The sequence below is a fragment of the Haliotis rufescens genome, unplaced genomic scaffold (assembly GCF_023055435.1).
Source record: "Haliotis rufescens isolate VD_foot unplaced genomic scaffold, xgHalRufe1.0.p SCAF_1, whole genome shotgun sequence".
NCBI classification, from domain to species: domain Eukaryota; kingdom Metazoa; phylum Mollusca; class Gastropoda; order Lepetellida; family Haliotidae; genus Haliotis; species Haliotis rufescens.
Window position 1 is genome coordinate 64,255,089 of NW_025963779.1, and position 20,219 is coordinate 64,275,307.

General features: G+C 41.1%; 1 protein-coding gene across 2 annotated transcripts in view; it reads left to right on the forward strand.

The window, feature by feature from the left end:
• The window catches only part of LOC124142405 (hemicentin-1-like), a 74,707-nt gene extending 54,697 nt beyond the window's left edge, over positions 1 to 20,010 (forward strand). For both annotated transcript variants that reach the window (XM_046510860.2, XM_046510861.2), the window contains exons 4-6: positions 263 to 445; positions 1,567 to 1,656; positions 11,742 to 20,010. In XM_046510860.2, coding sequence (XP_046366816.1) covers positions 263 to 445; positions 1,567 to 1,656; positions 11,742 to 12,124 — 656 coding nt within the window. In that variant the 3' untranslated portion in view covers positions 12,125 to 20,010. The remainder of the gene's footprint in view (positions 1 to 262; positions 446 to 1,566; positions 1,657 to 11,741) is intronic.
• Positions 20,011 to 20,219: the final 209 nt, after the last annotated feature.

The window sequence follows — 20,219 nt, forward strand, 5'->3', positions numbered from 1 at the left end:
GTCTACCGAGCCAACACCGGGGTTCTAAAATATTATCACCTTGGTGGGATGTCCTAGTGGTTAAAGCGTTCGCTAATCACGCCAAGGACCCGGGTTCGATTCCCCACATGGGTTCAATATCCATTTCTGGCGTCCCCCACCGTGATATTGCTGGGATATTGCTAAGAGCGGCGTAAAACCCTACTAACACTCACCCTCTCTCACTCACTCATTCACTCACTGTTAAGATTGGGATTCTTGAAATATATTTTCTTCGCTTCAGTTCAAACAGGAAGTCACGTGATCAGGGATCCTGGAGGGAGCATCACGCTGCAGTGCGACCCGGCAAGTCATGACGTCGATGTCCTGTGGACGAAGAACATGACGTCACTGAGTCAGCTGCCTGATCTGTCAGGAAGGATCTTTCTTGAAGCTAGGAACAGAACTTTAAGAATACGGAATGCCTGTAAGTACATGCACGTGCGACCCGTGAAGATCCGGGGTAGAATAGGTCTTCAGCAACCCTGCCGTAAAAGGTGACTATGCTTGTCGTAAGAGGCGACTAAAGGTATCGAGTGGTCAGGCTCGTTGACTTCGTTGATGCATGTCATCGTATCCCAATTGCGTTGATCCATGCTCATGTTATCAATCACTGGATTGTCTGGTCCAGATTCGATTATTTACAGACCGCCGTCATATAGCTGGAATATTGCTGAGTGAGGCGTTAAACAACAAACAAACAAATAAAACATGTACATGCAATATCTCTTACATGACCTCTAGAAACAAACAAGAGAGATGGTTTCATGGTACAGCTAACTGTCTTATAGAAGTGGCACTTCTTTTGGGATTCGAATCGTAAGTTAGATGGTATTGTTTCCTGGTAAACGTCTTGGACCCGCATCACTTCAAGCTTTTCTCACGCTTCAACCTGATACGCCGTTGACAGGAATAACTGTTCAACACGGCGTTAAACCACCTTGATTCACACACTTGTCCTGGAGACGAGAAGCTATATCTAAAAATGTGCATAAATATGTCAATTCTCTCACATAAATCGGATGGGGGTGGCCCAGTCAACAGAGCGCAGAGTTACGTCCCTTGGGAGTGCCATGATCCTATGACTGTTGCAATGTCAGCACCATATACCCATACCATACCCATGCTCATGGATTTCACCAAGGTGACTATTTTTCGCCATTAAGCTTATTCGCCGTGATGAAACTGAAATACTGTTCAAAGCGGCGTAAAACACTACTCATCCACTCACATGAAATAAGGCAACTTGGACAGACAGTTTTCATGGTATAGTGACATGCGTTATAGGAATGTCCTTTTTCTGGAATCACAACTGTATGGCTACGAGCACACACAAGGCCATGTGAGTGACACCAAGAAACACAGTGGGGTGGGGCCCTGATCGTCACCATGCCTTTCAGTTTTATATATAGCAGTTGGCCTTGTCCATTGATTTAACTGTTGAGCATTGACATAGGGTGTTATATGTATGATTTTACTTGAATATTGCAATACCTTCTGATTAAGAAAAGGTCAGGTCTGTAAATGAGTCTGTGTTTCTATATTCAGCTCTGGCTGACAGCGGGCAATACGAGTGTAACCTGAAACCACGGGACGGGGTCGTGCAAGGAAATCTCAGCTCTAAAGTTGTTTTAAGTGGTAAGTAGCTGTGTTCTTTATTAATATTAACACGTTTGTTTTCAATTTTTAACTATTTTCTAGTTGTATCAATATTCTTCGAAAAAGTGGGGCACGGGTGGCCCAGTTGTCTAACGCGCCGCGATTCGCTGTGCAGAGTTGCGTCCCATGGTCACGCCAGAAACCTATGAGTGTAGGTTCGAATCCCGGTTTGCCCCGATTATGTTTCTAGGTTTGTCAGCACCATACCCGCGCTTGTGGGTTTCACCGAAGTGGTAAACGTCTAAGACCTGCATCACTTTGGGCATTCCTCCCACATTAAGCTGACACGCCGTGATATAACTGGAATACTGTGGCGTTAAACCCAACTCACTCACTCACTCACTCACTCACTCACTCTTCGACAAATTTAGCTGGTTCTCTTTCTCTTTCCTTAATGAAATACTTACCAATTTTATTGAAATACGGTCACTGAACAAACTGACGTTACACCAAACCCACCTCGCCAAATCGGCAACTGCAACACACACAGGACGCGGCCTGTAATACACTCTTAGATTTTCAGTGTAACCGGCAAACCTACTTCCATTTTAAAGACAGCCATTGAGATATTATACGTAGTCAGACTATTCCAAAATAGCCATTTAATACAAAACGAACATAAAAATTAAATATTAACCGGTGTTCATTTCGTATCTTACAGAGTTACCAGAATCATGTATGGATTTAAACATTACTTCTGACATTAATCTTGGATTAGCCCAATAATTAATGCATTCAGACTTCTGTTACTAGTGCGTCATCACCGGGACAACCGGTCTCCTCTACTCAATTGGTACACTATATGCAACACAAACGGGTACTGAAAGGGTGAATATATTTTATTTCGATTTTAATTAAATGGAATGTGATGGCTCATGGGTTTGCCTTTGCAGAATAATGGTAATCGCAATATTTGTCTGTCGAGATGACGGCAAGGGAGCTGGTTTCAAAAAGTGAAAAGATATTATTTATTTTTTAAATTCTTTTTCATATCCATCTCTTTTGGCCAAACGAAGCTCTCTTAAACGGAGCATGATTTTTTGTTTATTGTTTAACGCCACTCTAAGCATTATTCCAGCTATATGACGGCGGTCTGTAATTAATCGAGTCTGGACCAGACGATCTAGTGATGGTTACCATGGGCATGGATCTACGCAATTGGGATACGATATGACATGCATCAAACTGAGCAGGACATAAAATAGAGAGTTATATGAAGTCTGTGTGTGACTAAGTGCCTGGTCGGTCCGTGTGCTCATTGCTGTTCTGGTACCCTTCTACCAGCTTGTGCAACAGCAGGATCCAATCTGAAAACTAGAATCAAACATCTATAACATTTGGCCTAAAACACTAAGTCTAGTTTGTTATGCAATTGTACGAACGTAATGGACCTGGCAGTGTTTGTTCAAGAACTCTATATGAAGATATGGCCATCATAAGCGTGTCATCTTTTAAATATTTGGCCGGACAGGACCTTTCCCTGTTTCACTATAAATCCTGGAATACACAAGACTGCCTTGAATAGACACCGGGTCAAAATCATCAAACATAGCTATTCCTTTTGATGCTCAATAAAGTAATATTGAACCGAAAGCCGTTATTATATAAAATTCAACCACACACGTTTTATTATTTTTCTGTCTCATCTCCATGTAAATTTAAGTGTTTACCGTAATTAAAATATAGACGCCTACCTTGAATAGACGCCGACTGTAAGACGTCTCTGAAATATAAAGACGTCAAGGCGTCTATTCAAGGATTTACGGCTATGTGTTTTCGGAGCAAAGTTTACCGAGACGCACTACCATGACTACCGACACATACTACCGACACAGACCAAGGATCTCTGTTAGCATTGACTCACAGTCGGTGGCCACAAGAATTCTGGCTGAAATCGACATGCGTAAGTCTGGTTTCCAATTTCCACGACGCATTACAATGTAAACACATTTAGACCTTTCTCATGTACAGAAGATCATCCCACTAGAGCGTGTCAGTCTCGAGAGTTCCAACTGAAGAAGTTCGTGAAGACACAAGATAGCTTATATGAGATTTGTGTTCGTGGGATCTGAATTGCAACAGAAGAGACGTGTGAACTTATATCAAAGCATTCTAATCACTTACAACCATGAGCATAAATATTCATAGATCGAATTCTTTTAAAGTATAATGAGTGAATGAAGTGGGTTTTACGCCGCTTTTAGCAATATTCCATGGCGGGGGACACCAGAAATGGGCTCCCCACATTATACCCATGTTGGGAATTGTTCCCGGGCCTTCGGCGTGAGGAGCGACCGCTTTAACCCCTAGGCTTCCATCGACGACCCACTCAGTCGAGGGATGATGGTGATACGACCACCCAGATCACACGTTCCTGCCACCCGATTCACATTAAGTCAGCTCCATAACACACATGAAGTACTGGGGTCCTACTCTACCCTCGGAATCGTGAAATTGTTGTTGTTTGTTGTTTAACGCCGCACTCTGCAATATTCCAGCTACATGACGGCGGTCTGTAAATAATCGAGTCTGCACCAGACAATCCAGTGATTGACAGCATGACCATCGAACTACACAATTGGGATACGATGGCATGCATCAACCAAGTCAGCGACACTGACCACCCGATCTCGTTGGTCGCCTCTTACAAAAATCATAGTCGCCTTTTACTGCAAGCATGGGTTGCTGAAGACCAATTCTATCCCGAATCTTCACGGGTCTAGAATCCTTAAGGGGAATACATGTCTATTAGTAAGTGTTAGTGTGAACCCTTAGAACTACCCTTGCCCTTTCAGCTTGAGAGTAGGTAAGTACGTTCTTTCTGTTATCTTGAATTATATGATTAGTTCAAAGAAACCATGAAACATTATTTCTCTTGAATAACGTTGAAGCAATTGACTCGAATCAAAACTACATGAGTTCAATGACTGCAGGTGCAGTGAGGTAGCCCAGTTGTTAAAGTGTTTGATCATCACGCAAAGGTCCGGGTCGAATACCCCATGTACAATTTTTGAAAGTCATTTCATGTGTCCCTCGCAGTGATATTGCTGGAATTTTGCTCAATGGGCGTTAAACCATACTCGCTCGCTCATTTGCTCACTAAATGACCGCAAAACGTCTCTAGTCTGTACTAAGGTGTGACCATTGCCGATTCTTAAAAGACATTCATATCAATACGCTAAGAATGTGGACTCCCTTTGACCGCCCCGAGTGCAAGACGAGCGAAGGTTGGCCGTGGAATGCGTTATCGAACCAAGCCTTTTATTTATCAGTACCTTAGAGACGCACGACTTTCATGTACACCTCCACGTGTAGATGACTCGCCAGTTGACGTAACAGCCCTCGACAATCTGCCCATCTCACGCCCAAACCTACACACGTGGTCAATAATCGCCATTACGCACGTATTGTCTGCCCCGTTCCACTATCGAAAAGAAGAGTGCGTTTGATTCCCCAATCGATCATTCCTTTCGTGAAATGCATGGGACCCATGCAGCGCGTGGGCATGCGCAGTACCGCTCCCAACAGGCCCTCTATCACGTGCAAGGTGGCATTTTGATTTCGTCTTCCTCTTGAAGTGAACACGTTAAGTAATACGTCTCAGTTGGCCTTATTGCGAAACCACATCGAGCAAATAAGTGGAGATTTTAAGTCTCAGGCGAGATTATCTCCGGAACGCTTATGGGCCTTTCTTAATTGTCACGATTTGAACATCATTTCTGGCAGTCTATTTGTGGATCTTCCTTTCAATAACCAAGTCCTTCAGTGACAATTTATCGGCTCCAGCACTGGGGTGTACTCACGTTAGCAAATATCATATGGTCTCGTTTCTTGTAGAAGCATCTAGTACCATCGTTCAGTGGTCATGACTAAGTAAGACTGACTGTTTGTCCACGGGTTTGTGGACGATTTATTGATGTCGAACTTGGCCATTCGCACTTAACAAAACACGTCACTCAAAGTGAATATGTCCCAACGACTTGATCTGTTCTACAACGCATGAGCAGGTACATGATTGACTTCAGATTAATTTATAAATATGGATTAACCAAAAGCGCGCTGATGTTGATATTATGCGCGGCGATATAGTGGCAGTTATTTCAGTTGATAGTTTTATCGTTTCCAAACCGGCGTATTTGGTGCCAATTATATAACTAAGCTTCAATAATTTATCACAATCAAATATCCGATTCCATGAATTTACGATTTGCAGAGGGATTATAATCAATAGCGTTCCCCGCTACTGAATGGGGAGATATGGCAAGTTTGGGTCCGTTAACAAAGGCAGATTCATTCCCTGTCCTAATATATCTATGATTGAAAGTGTCCATGTGTCATCAGGATCGTGTACATCAAAAACACGTTTTGATTTCTCGTCAAATCACATATTCCAAACGCGAGAACGTTGGGCAAAAAAGTGTACCGCGATCGACTTCAGACGAATGATCGCACACTCTCGGCTCGGCGGGGATTGCATTGCTCTTTCCTAAAGTAGCAAAAGGTTAATTCGACGAAATTTTCACTCGGCCGATAGCTAAGAGATGTGATTGAACATAATGAGGAAATGGGAGGGTTTCCTGGGTAATGTGGGGGGGTCACACACCTCTTCAAATGCAGTTGACCTAACAGCTTATGATCATGCATGAGGGTCCCAGTCGTCATGATAAGAATAGTGATGATAGAGCAGATTATTTGTAACACAGTGATGCGGAAGCTTTATTGTGTAACATGACTCAACAGCTTCATCCCTGACATATCATATGCATTTACCGTACATGTCTCAAAACCAGTGATTTTCTGCATTTGTTTAATACATTCTTGCTCAAATACTTCAGTTAGCAACCGCTGAATTTCGGAATTGGATGAATTTTCTTTTAATGTTAGCGTTCAGTTGACGTACTTATGATCAGACAATCTTTATAAAGGATCATGGATACGGGTTTTTTTGTTATTTCTGTCGATGTGACGACAAACCTGACCTTCCTTCAACACATTTATAATAGAACTTTCGTTTTTATCGGGACCAAAATAGAAACAGGTAACCTGTTAAATTATAAAATGATATTTTTCATCCGTGCGTGTTTACTGGTTCAGAAATGTAAGCAGTTTAACCTTTTGAATTGCCCTTTTTAAAAAATGCATACGATCAACAATAAGCCTATCATGTTTCGCTCAAATTAGCACCTTGGTTCGTTGCTATCCACAAAAAAACATTTCACGTTCCCGCCGTAGATACAAGCATCCACTTAACGGTTGTTGTTTTATACATTTTAGTTTCAAAGAAGATATTGATAACTTAATGCATTCGTGACAATCTATTTAATCAGCCACGGGGCATATACTCTGTCCACAAATAGTTAAGCTTCTTGGAAGTGCCGACTGAATTCACTAGGAATATGCGCTGGAGCTGATTGTGTTTTGATGCAGTCCACAAGCCTCGCCTATTTTCTTTGCTAGACATCGTTAAGACAAGCTAATAGCCAAAGCGCCTTACGACACATCAAAGCAAGTATAATCCCTGTGTGTTATTAGTGTCTCTGAGCGTTCTGTCACGCACGAACAAGGAACGATTTACGTTTTCAGCCGAGGAACATTGTACCTTCCTTAAATTGTTTCATGCATTCTTTCGCATTTACTGATAAAAACATGACAGTACTTGTATTGATGCTGTCAGTTGAATATAATGTCTTTTGGGGGTATGGCAGATTCTTGAAAAAGCTGGGCTAGGGCATTGCGTTCTGCGTACAGTTCTAAAGTATTACGTAATACGTACATTTTGAATACTAGGTACAGCTCGAATACTACATACAGTTCGAACACTACGTACAGTTCGAATACTACCTACAGTTCGAATACTACGAACGATTCGAATACTACATACAGTTCGAATACTAGATACAACCCGAATACTAGGTACAGTTCGAATACTAGATACAACCCGAATACTAGGTACAGTTCGAATACTAGATACAACCCGAATACTAGGTACAGTTCGAATACTAGATACAACCCGGGAGGGGAGGGGTGGGGTGGGGTGGGGTGTAATCAGTGTATCTCCCACCTATGCCGAATCACATTTAGTCAATCACAACTAAGATAAGAATCCTTCGCAGACAAGTATGGATCGATCTAAACGCTTTGCCCTAGAGCAACCTTAATAGTAACTCTGACACCAACTTTTCAAGTACCTCTCTACCAAACCAACATAGTTCATCCTAATACCTACATCTTCACACCAATTTCCGGAATATTGGGCATATCTTGCGCATCATAGATGATTAAAGGATCATAGCAAGAATGTGCCAATTAATAACCAAGTTCTTGTGAAATCTGGAGTTGAATTAACTGTTGCTATAAGAGTTGACAAGACCAATTCGTGGAGTGTGCGTGGCTGACCATTTAGCGGCTTACATTGCGTTAATGATCGGGTCTTGTTGAACGTGATCATTAAAATGGATGGACTGCCTCGTCGCTTTGATGAAATCCTCATTGCTCCCAAAGAACCGCTAATATACCTCGCCTTGTCACAGTTTGAGAGTTAATGGCGCAACCCCGCGCTCGGGAATTCACTGCACCTTCATCCGATAATTAACTATTGTCCGCAAGTCAAAGAATTTCATGTGCAAAACGGTTTCGTGTGCCCCGGGGGTGAGCCGTTCTGGAACGTGACCTGTGGGGTTTGTAGATTTATTCTAAGGGACACGATTTACTTAGAGCAAATGAAAAGATGTTTTCAACAGAATTATCGTTGTCGTGGCAACCGAAATCGATAATATCGTTATTCAACAAACATGTAATGGTGTTGGTATCCATTTCGAATTAATTTTGATGACAAATCTCTGACCCTCTTGTATGTCAAGCAGGACTTGATGGGAGGTTGGAGCATTAAATCAACGTTGAAGCTTCACTTGTTGAAATAAAAAACCCGCATTAAAATCAAATTCATTCTGCGTAAATCCTAAATAAAATGCAGAGAGTGACTCACATGTACGGCGTGCTGCTCCACTGAAGTATTGATTATACGGTTGTAAAATGTCACATCACATGATGCCGTTACAATGGTCACAGGTCAGTGGCAAGACTCAGTATCATTTAATAGAGACAACATAGTACACACCTGCCTATATGTACACACGGTTATACCACACTTGACTATATGTATACATAATTATACCACACTTGACTATATGTATACACGGTTATACCAGACTTGACTATATGTATACATAATTATACCACACTTGACTATATGTATACACGGTTATACCACACCTGACTATATGTATACAGAATTATACCACACTTGACTATATGTATACACGGTTAAACCACACTTGACTATATGTATACATAATTATACCACACTTGACTATATGTATACACGGTTAAACCACACTTGACTATATGTATACATAATTATACCACTCTTGAATATATGTATACACGGATATACCACACTTGACTATATGTATACATAATTATACCACACTTGACTATATGTATACACGGTTTTACCACACTTGACTATATGTATACACGGTGATACCACACTTGACTATATGTATACATAATTATACCACACTTGACTATATGTATACACGGTTATACCACACTTGACTATATGTATACAGAATTATACCACACCTGACTATATGTATACACGGTTATACCTCACTTGACTATATGTATACAGAATTATATCACACTTGACTATATGTATACACGGTTATACCACACTTGACTATATGTATACACGGTTATACCAGACTTGACTATGTGTACACACGGTTATACCAGACTTGACTATATGTATACACAATTATATCACACTTAACTAGTATATGTATAAATGTATAAATAATTTACTCACACTAGGCTACATACATGTATGGACAATTCTGCGTTATACCAGACTTGACTATGTGTACACACGGTTATACCAGACTTGAATATATGTATACACAATTATATCACACTTAACTAGTATATGTATAAATGTATAAATAATTTACTCACACTCGGCTACATACATGTATGGACAATTATACCACACTTGACTATAAGTATACACAATTATACCACACTTTACTATATGTGTACACAAGTATACCACAGTTTTGGTTTTCAGATGTATGCCACACGTGGCTCTATTTAATCATAATTATACTACACTATATGTATACACGGATATTCCATAACTGTCTATATGTATGCATAATTATGCCACATCTGGCCATTACATAACTATACCACACATGCTGTATTGTACACAATTATACCACACGTTGATATATGTAAATGTGTATACAGAAATATACAACGCGGTGATATGTATACACAATTTTACCCCACGTTGATATATGTATACAGAAATATACCACGCGTTGTTATGTATACAGAATTATACCACACGTTGATGCATGCATGCAGAAGTACACCACACACGTTTACAGGGACACAGCTACACCGTACTCACATGACCATGGCACAGCAGTACAACACTAACGGACCGCCTCCGTGGTCTTGTGGTAGAGCGTCCGCCCGGAGAGCGGAAGGTCCAGGGTTCGATCCCGGGCCGCGTCATACAAAAAGACGTTAAAAGATTGTACTTGTTGTTACCCTGTCTGGCGCTCGGCATTAAGGGGCTAAAACAAGGACTGGTCGGCTCGGAGTCAGTATACTGTGTCTGAGTGGGGTATTCATGTTAAACTGCGGCATGGTATCTCAGTGAGCTAGCACTATAAATCGGCATCTGTCCGGACTAGTACAAGCAGCCACACACACAAATACACGTGCATGCACGTCGCTATATAAGTGCAATAATCTTGGACGCGACGTTAAACCCAATTTCACCTCACCTCACCTCACAACACTAACGGCGCACAGACCATGCCGCCGACAGCATGACAATTAACATCACAAAGCATATGGCACATACAGAGACGGTATGTATACTGCCAGCATGATGGGTCGTATACAGCCCTGGTTACGCCTATGCACAACAAAAGCCAGATGTTGCATGCTCTAGCGGAATCTCACTGATAGCGAACCGATACTGGGTAGCACTTATGTCGCGTGTAACACATACACTAACCGTACGCTTAGAGTCGGTAGCAGCATTTAACCGTTATTCTATTGATGTACTGGTACTACGTATTTAAAGCAGGAGTAAGACTTTTGGTGAAACAAGATATCATCTTCACCACGAAAAGGCCATATGACCAGGATGTTAGTGATGCGTTATTCGTATCCGGCGAACATCAAATGAAGGATTTTCAGATATGTCTAGTTGCAGTAAGACCTAGGTCAAGTTATTCAAGGTTATCGAGTTTGTCAACTCAGTCAAGTTTGTCAACTCAGTCAAGTCAGTCAAATTAGTCAGGTTAGTGAAGTCAGTCAAGTTTGTGAAGACGTGAAGTCAAGTTAGTCAGCCAAATCTGTCAATATCGATGAGCATAACGGTTACATACACGAGGTTAACTGCAACGTTGGTTTCCATACAATACTACTGAAGCATACAGACCATATTCAACTTGTATACATGTCATATGCACTCACGTCCAGCAACCCCCCAAATGGTAATGTCATTCAACACATGCCACCTAGTGAATATAAATCTTCAAACAATTTTGGTTATTAGATTAATATTGATTATGTACACTTTGAATTAGACATAGCTGACGGGCAAACTAAAATACCCCCATGTTTGATGGTGGCTAAACATGAAACAAACAAGAAACGGTTATTCGATGGTGATGTATTTTGATACGGGTATCATAGTTGAGGTTTGGACCTTAAGTGTTTCTGCTACTGGTTTCATCCCAGTAACGTTTTGAGTTTGTCAATTTCAGTTGAGCTGAGAATGGATTGAGAATTGGACTGGTATGAGAATGAATTGTTTGATAAAAAATCAAAACTATTATTATGCGCTTGGTTCTGTAAGGGGGACTACTCTTGAGCGCGTACTAGTGAGTGAGAGTTGCTCTTCGTGTCGGACACTTCCTAGTCTGTTGCAAAAGTAGTTCCATGAGATGCAGATATGAAACGTACTTTTTCTCTTACAGGCAGTCCATACTTCCCTGATGGCCACAACGTCTCAGAGACGGTGACGGTGTCTAAAAAACGTCTGGAACTATACTGCCCCGCGCAAGGATACCCTGTTCCAAAGGTGATATGGTTGGCGGAGGGTGTGCAGTTGAACAACAGCAAGGAGACACAGTTCCTATCATACCGCGGAGTCACCGCTGCTGTCTTACTAATTGAGCAGTATTTACCCGAAATTGGGGAGAATTTTGTTTGTGAAGCGTTCAACCAACAGGGCCGGACTCGGAGAACATTTGAGATATTGTTCGTAAATTCTGCTCAAACCATTCATGCTGTCGATGCGGTGTTTATTCTGGCCCTTTTTGTGTCTATATCAATTAATCTCAAAGGGTTTCAAAGCTGAATGGCACGATAATGAAAGACAATGTTATAAACTCCAACAGCCACGCTTACAGCGAGTGTTTCATGTGTATGGTTTAACAAGACGTGCGAATGTTAATGTTGAAAACCGGAAGTCATCTGTGCTATTTTTGTGGTCATGTGATTCCATAGCGGCCTTGACCCCTATATGCTTTGGATCTAGATACCGGAAGCTTGCACAATGAAGGGCGCCACCTGGCGAACTTCTTTACAGGTTCAACTTGTGTGACGAACGAGCCAGATGGGAAGTGTTACCATCCCCTTGAAGTACTATGGCAGTGTTAACCGGGAAGGTTGTGATCCAAGACGAGCTTTGAACATTGGTGTCAATATATGGGAGGCCGGCGGGTACATGTCAGACATGGCCTCTGAAACATAATTCTTATGTTAGTAGTGAATAGCTTATCGTATTAATTATGTACATACATTAAATACGGATGTTAGAATGGGAAAGCCCATTTAAAATTGAATGTTTCTGAGATGTCATATTGTAAAATAATTTATACGGTTCAGATGTATATAATTGATTGCTCGTATTTATATAGCGTGTTTGTAGGGTAATTTATTCTTGTTTGCCGTTCTAATATTGACTGACGTGTATATGATGAAGCGGTTGATGCTGTCAGGTATTTCCGTGCATACATGCTCGTGATTGATTGCACTTAGAATTATTACCAGTGAACGAGACGCGGTAACGCATATCCTGCATGTGTGTGAACCGCTGTTAAATTCGCTATGATTACTTATTTTGACAACTGAGTATGTACGATGGCTGCACATTTTGCATACATTGATCACATTGTACTGTCAAAATCAGGAAACTTCGAATAAGGCGGCACTGATGGCCAGGATTAAGGCGCCGGGTTCGTCTTGCAGAGTTGCGCCCCTTAGGTGTACCAGAAACCTGTGATCGGGGGTTCGAATCCCAGATTCGCCCTGATTATGGTTCTAGGTCTGTCAGCATCATACCTGTGCGCGTGGGTTTTCACCGTAGTGATAGCGTTTAAGACCTGCATCACTTTAGGCTTTCCTTCACATAAAGTTGACACGTATTATAAGTGAAATACTTTTCAAAACGGCGTTAAACCCAACTCCCTCCCTCACTCAACAGTGAATACCTTTGTACTCAGACGTAACCATCCATCAGGGAACAACTCATCAATACATCTAAGCATTGACAGAAACCCAATCTGCTGAAACCTTCAGGGATTTTTGTAGCCAACTTCCATTCCAGAATACACTACAACATCCTATGGCTGTCATTACCAAGTCAGTATTCTCACCCTTACGTCAATAAATGTACGTGGTGTAAGATTTTATACTTCGCCCGAGGACCGTATCTCAAAACAGAACTTGTCTTGTCAGTTGGCGGTTGCTGGTGTCTGCAGCATCATTAGCCTGCCTTGGCCGCATTGATTAACCACGGCTTACGCACCATTCGTAAATGACCTCTTTAGTAAGCTTATCTCGTAAGGCGATTAGGCTGGGCGGAAAGTGACGTTGGGGTTATTAAAACCTGCATTAAAACCAGAAATGCACTTGAGGGTTTAGCAGATTAAAACTTGCTCTGTGGGACTACTTTAAAACCAAAAAGCTCAGGATGTTTGGGTGGTGTTTTTTTCTTTTGAATCTAGACAAAGTTTACGGGTTAGGTTTACTAAGCATTGTTTTACATATTAAATTTATTGCAGTTAGCTGAAATCATTTCGTAACGTCATGGTGAGTCTGGGGATAGTTAACGGATGTCCGTTTGACCTTTACTTTTGTAACTAAAGGGGTTAGTCCTGCGACAGGGATTAATTCCCGATTATGCGTATTGAAACAGCAATGTGTTTGATCTGGTAAACACTGCAGTGATTCTAAAGGACAATCTTCTTACGGCTTAAAGCTACAGGTTCGAACCCAGCATGCAATCTATTTAACCTCCTCGCCGTATTGAAAGGAACTGACTATAACGCCTAGGAAAGCTCTTATTGGGAAGCCCTGAAAGCGGGCACGACCGGGACTAATTGTTCATGTCAGGGCATTTACTGACAGAGGACGAGGCTAGTCCCGCCGGGAAGGTTGCAATTTATAAATTGGCTGAATGGAGTGCGTGCAATAAATTAGATCTGTTTTTCTTATCACCAGGCTTCAGTCAGTACTGGGCAGCGTGGTCCAGCAGGGCGACTATACACGCCTCCAGCAGCAATATACCTAGTTTCATGACGATTCCTTGCCTTCCCCGTTATATTGCAATGCCAATACCGTTACGTTTTACCGTTGGATACAGATATGGTATTTACATCTCCATCTCGCTCTGTCAACTGTGGTGCGATTTAGCGTTTCACTTCAGTGTTGCTCACATGTGTAAGAAATGCCCAGAAATGTGATTTCGCGTCAGGGCACTTTGTGACCCTCCCGAACTTAGCCCTATATTTCACTATGTTGTGTAATCGTTGAGATATAGGTGCTGCACACATCCTTGATAGCTGATAGACACCAGTTCACACCGTAAATAGACGGAATCTGATCGTCAAATTATCCGAATGTTAAAAGTTATCAGGAATATTGACTGAAAGTAACTTTGATTGGGACAACATGTGTGTCAGATGTGTTGTACAATCCTACAGTTAAAGCGCTGTGCTGGATGGTTGGTTAGAAGTTAGGAAAGGAAAAATTTAAAGAGAATCATGTGTGATTATGAACTTGCTTTACGTTTATAGTACTTGTATTTTATGCAGGGCAGACGATATCCTAGACTAACACTTAGTTCCAGAAATAAAGTCATTCAAAAAACGTTATCTACGAAATAAAATCCAAATGGAGCCCAGAACAATATTTGATTTCAGCCTAAAGCTGAGGTAATCTAGACTTGCCAAATCATTATAGACTTAGTTGGGATCATGTTTTAATTTATTCTCTAGGGTCTGGAGACATCCTTGACGATTTTGTTAATGCATTTTAGCTCTTTTGTGAGGATTTCAGTCTTTTCGAGCTTAAATGGGTAGAGTAATGACAGAAATAAGACTAATACTGCAACTAGGTCGGGAGATAAGTATCACAAAAACAGGAAACGTGCCCTTAGATTTGTGTTGGTTCATTGATGACAACACGTCTGTTTCTGTGTCCTGCTTCACGTACATGCATGCATGCCGGACTCTGTGATGTAAATATGCCCTCTTATTAACATATGTAAGTATTATCACCTTGTATTATACCGTGTTGTACAAAGCTACCATCCACTTCCGTCCTCGTCCGCTTAGAGCGGAAGTTGTCATTTACATCCTGTCGCGTGGATGATGTCACAGTTGTTACGTGACACGGTAGTGGTTCTATTTCATCCTGCACGTAGTGTTCTTAGAAGTGTACCATTATGTATTGGAACAAGCTCGTCTTTGTATTTACCAAAACGTAATTAACTTGACACGTGTCATTGCTTAAATGGGAAGTCGCTATATTGAGGATCGGAAACGTGTATTTCCTGGTGTTTCGGTAAGCAACCTGCTCATTGAGACAGCAGTATTGTATTCCGTACATGTTTCTAATTTATTTTGTTGTTGTCGGATGGGTTTAAGGGAGACTTGGCTCATGCTGATCGACACTCCCAACAATTTTAAACCAATTTGTTGAATGCTTATGTTGTCATGGATATAAGACAAGTAGGTTATGGTAGTGAATTGGGGTATATTGATTGTACTTTGTGTTCTTAGGTGATGTACATACAGAGTTGCGTCCCTTAGCCATGTCAGGATCCGTAGGCTCGAATCCCTGGTTCGTCCTAATAATAAGCCTTAATGTTTCAGTATCATATGGTTTTGGGTCTCATTAAAGTGGTAAACATCTAAAACCTGCATCACTTCGTGCTATCCGCCCTTAGCTGACATAAAGCGCTGTAGCCGAAACAATGGCGTTAAACAACTCACAAAACTGTTCAGGCAGTTTTTAAGCCAACCGGGTCAATATTAAATTGTCTGTTTTCTGTTACTATATAAAACAACCGTTGATCGCATTTACAATGCTGAAAATTCCATCGGCGTGGAGTTACAATTAGATAATTGACGGGGCCTCTTCAGACAGAATGTAGGTTGTCTTTATCAAGCACCTGTACCAATCTAATGGTTAATTTTGACCCTTAATTACATGTATAAAAGCAATGAGTTAGAACCTCCAAACCGTGAAATCACCATAAATTACCATATAAAGTGATAGTATTAAATATTGCAGCAGTGACATATCGACCGGTAATTGGTGCCCCACCAATGAGGGGGCACCCTTCAGCGCGACACCATGGCGGGGATTCTTATGCCGAGGGACACTGACGCTTGTTAACACTTGTTCATGTGTTCGTGTAGACACATACATCACCGTACGGTTATTTACCGTGTTTATTTCAAATGTCACGCTAGGCCCTCCATAGGAATTATTTTTTCTTCTGATTTTTTTTATCGAAACCGATAACGAAATAACTAAACGACCGGGGAAAGATAGTATACAGTTAAACATTTGACGAAATAATTACAAACGTTATCAAAATGTTACTAGGCTAAAAAAAGTCGCCGAACACTGAAAACGTAAGGCCAAACACAACGATGAAAACCTGCATCAAATACATCACCATCAAATAACCATTTGTGTTTGTTTCAGTTTTAGCCATCATCAAACGTGGGTGTATCCTTTTTTTGACCCGGCAGTTAATACATGAATTGTTTTCAAATACAATTTGGATACTTATGCCTCAAAGATATTTCACGATGTCTTAGAAGATGTTCTACTTGTGATTCTTAGTAAAGGGTTTGATTAATTCATAAACAAATTATTAATCATATTAATGTAATCCTGTATTAACGGGAATTCACCAGTGCTGTTTTCATAAAGGAAAAAAGCGAATCATTAACCTCCCTATGTTGTATTTTGAAGGCTTGAAGTCAGCAGGATCCGCTAATCGTGGGTTCGAATCCAAACTTCGCCCGATTGCGATCCATGGTTTGTCCATGGGCTTGACCAAAGTAGTAAACGTTTAAAACCTGCGTCAACGACATCTTTCCTTCCACATCGAGCTGACACGCCGTCACTGAAATATTGTTTAATGCGGCGTTAACCTCGCTTAGTTCCCTACTTCAAAACAGTGTGGTCGATTCGCCGGACATTGTAAGAGCTAGAACTGATTAGCGTATAGACTGATGGTATGGCGAGAGGGCTGCTTGATTTCACTGGGCTAAACTCTGTTTAGTCTTTGTAATTATTATTATTAATTATTAACTTTTTACTACAGTGATACATACGGGTGTAGTTTTTAATGATGGTTTTAAGATGAAAATATATAGTTTTAACAATACTAATACTCAATACTTAGGCTAATATGAATATAGTTTATGTGTTTCATTTGTATTTGGTGATACTGACGGTTTTCGATTTTTAAGTTCGGTTTTAATTTTATGTTTTCTTTTATTCCTATTTGAGCTTCTATAGTTTATTATTTTAACATTTCCAAAGTAAACATTGTCAAAAAGTGATGTTTAACATTTTAGTCATGCAGGTATAGTCTTTTATGATGATATACACACGCTCATTTACAAACATATTTGGTGAAAAAATTCCTAACAAATGCACCAACATTCCACATATACAATACGTGTAGCAGAATAACTAGAAGTAGGATTTGCGATGTGGTTTTTAAGTGCTTTTTTAGTATCAAAGAGCGGTTGTGAAAGGGGAGGTAACTCGTGATCTTTCCCTTGACTTATAGGGCGCCAACACTACCGTCACACCTTCGCCGTTATCATATTCTGTGAAATCTGAGAACAATGTGTAACTTGTCTTAATTTTAAAATTCTGACATAAATGTTATTACTTGTAAATCAATTGTCATCTATGTAATATTGACCAAGCCTTACAAGACGACTTAGTGTGTTTTGTCTGTTTCTTGTTAGACCTTTCTGTACATGTGTATCATAGCAACGTGGTGGTTATTTGACTTATACTTAACTTATTTGTGTATGTTGTACAGATGTTTGTGTGTAAATAGTGTGTACAGTTGTCACGAGTATCACCCTAGCGTCACCATGGTGACCCCATTGCGGATCTGCCAACGAGCGTGGGTAAATGGAGAGAATAGGGGCCTCTGTGACATGGACAATCCCCGACACAGGTGACGTCCGTCGCTCTGTTCATACATGATACCATTCGCCACCACTCGCCCCTTTCCGTAACCTCGCTATTCGGCTTGTCCCGGAATAACACGAGTTGGTCACGAATGACATGATATAAGCCGTTATCCTCTGGGTGAGAGGTCAGCCAGGGCGACTAAAATGACAGGGAAACCCCGATTATCAACACCTTTTAATCCGGAGTCCTCGTATTCCGATTTCAAAGGGAATGCCTACACGCGTAACAATAGCCATATTGGGACGTACCTATTCGTTGAAGCGAATATTTTTATTCCGGGCAATTTCGCCTGTCGCTGTTCCTTCCGGATGAATCGGGTTTCACTGTAACTTATTTCCAAAATAAGCAGTAATAAGCAGTTAGTGTTGGTGTGAATGGGGAAATTCGGATGTAACGAACTATACATGTCTCGAATAGTTCGTAATATCCTGGATAACGTGGGTCTATTATTGCTGTGATTTGCCGTGATGACGGTATCAGCCGTTAAAGGGGGTTTGCGCTCGGGCAAGTAGCAGCCCCAGCTTTGTTGACTGCTAACTTATAGTCCGTGATAAGTTCCGTCTTTAAGTCCACGGTGATCCGGACAATACAGTGTCATGGGACATGGACACCAGGCTGGGAACATAGCCCTCCTTTAACGACCCCAAGGGGTTTCTGTGGCCAAGTGGTTAAGGACCACTTTCCGTTCGGCGTTTTAGTAATGCAGGATCCGCAGCTCGTGTGTTCGAATCCAAGTTAGCCCTGATTTTCTTTCTTGGTTTGGTAGCACCATACCCTACTCGTTGGTTTCACCAAACTGGTAAACTCCGACAGTCTGCATTGGTTTGAGTTGACACGTGTCGCTAAAAGTCAACAAACCCACTCACTCCCGGTAGTGACACATGAATGTGGTAGGTTATAAAAAACAACATTAGAAATTAGTCATAACAATTGCACGTTCTGCCACAGCACCATGTACCATTGTGTAAGGTTATTAATACTACCCACATATGTATACTGTGTCAGGGGCTATGCTGTCTTGCTTAACGGCCCTGACTGAACATAAGTATTGTGTATCGTGACATATATATATCAATATAATATAAGGTTTTATAAACTGTGAGAATATGCGGGCGTGTTTTGATTCCAGCATGCATCAGATTAATGTTGTAATAGATAAGCTGTCAGCTATATATCCATACCATGTCCATATGTAGCCTTAAATATACTCAACATCAATAATATGCTACTGATGCTTGCAATATAAACACTCCCTTTACTGTCGACAGCAAAGTTAACGGGATTTTCAGATAAGCACTATTATGATGCGTCAATATCCCAAACCGTCTTAGCGGTCGGCTCTCATACTGACGTTAAAGATAGAGTTGTCGTTCTTGTTCTTATTCTGCTATTTAACCTGCCACACAACAGTTCATACTTCATGCTGTGTGTGGCATTTTCTTTGTATGTAATTTCACCACGCCCTTGACAATCATAGACTTAACAGCTGCTGTATCAGGCACCAGGAGAAGCACAGTCGCCCGACCCTAGTCCGTAGCCCCACCCAACTGCCCCACCCATGCACTCGGTGCCCCACCCCCCACCCCCATCTCCAGAAATACTCTAGTTGGTTTGAATGTTATATGCAAACATGTTTGTAAGCAATCAGCCCGTACTGTTTATTCATGTTTTGATTTTGCGAAAGATGCTATTTTTGTATAATAAAGAAAATAAACAAACTCATTGTGTGCTTTTCTTCGTTGATGTCAATAAAACAAATGTAAAATTTGGGATGACACTTTCTTAGTAAAGTACATATTCTAGTACTTTGGGGGATGGAGTCCCATCCGGGGATTCGAACCCACACTGCCAGAGTGAGGCACCTATTCCCCAGCACACGTAGTCAGCGATCTTATTAAGAAAATGTTATCCCAAATATAACATTTGTTACA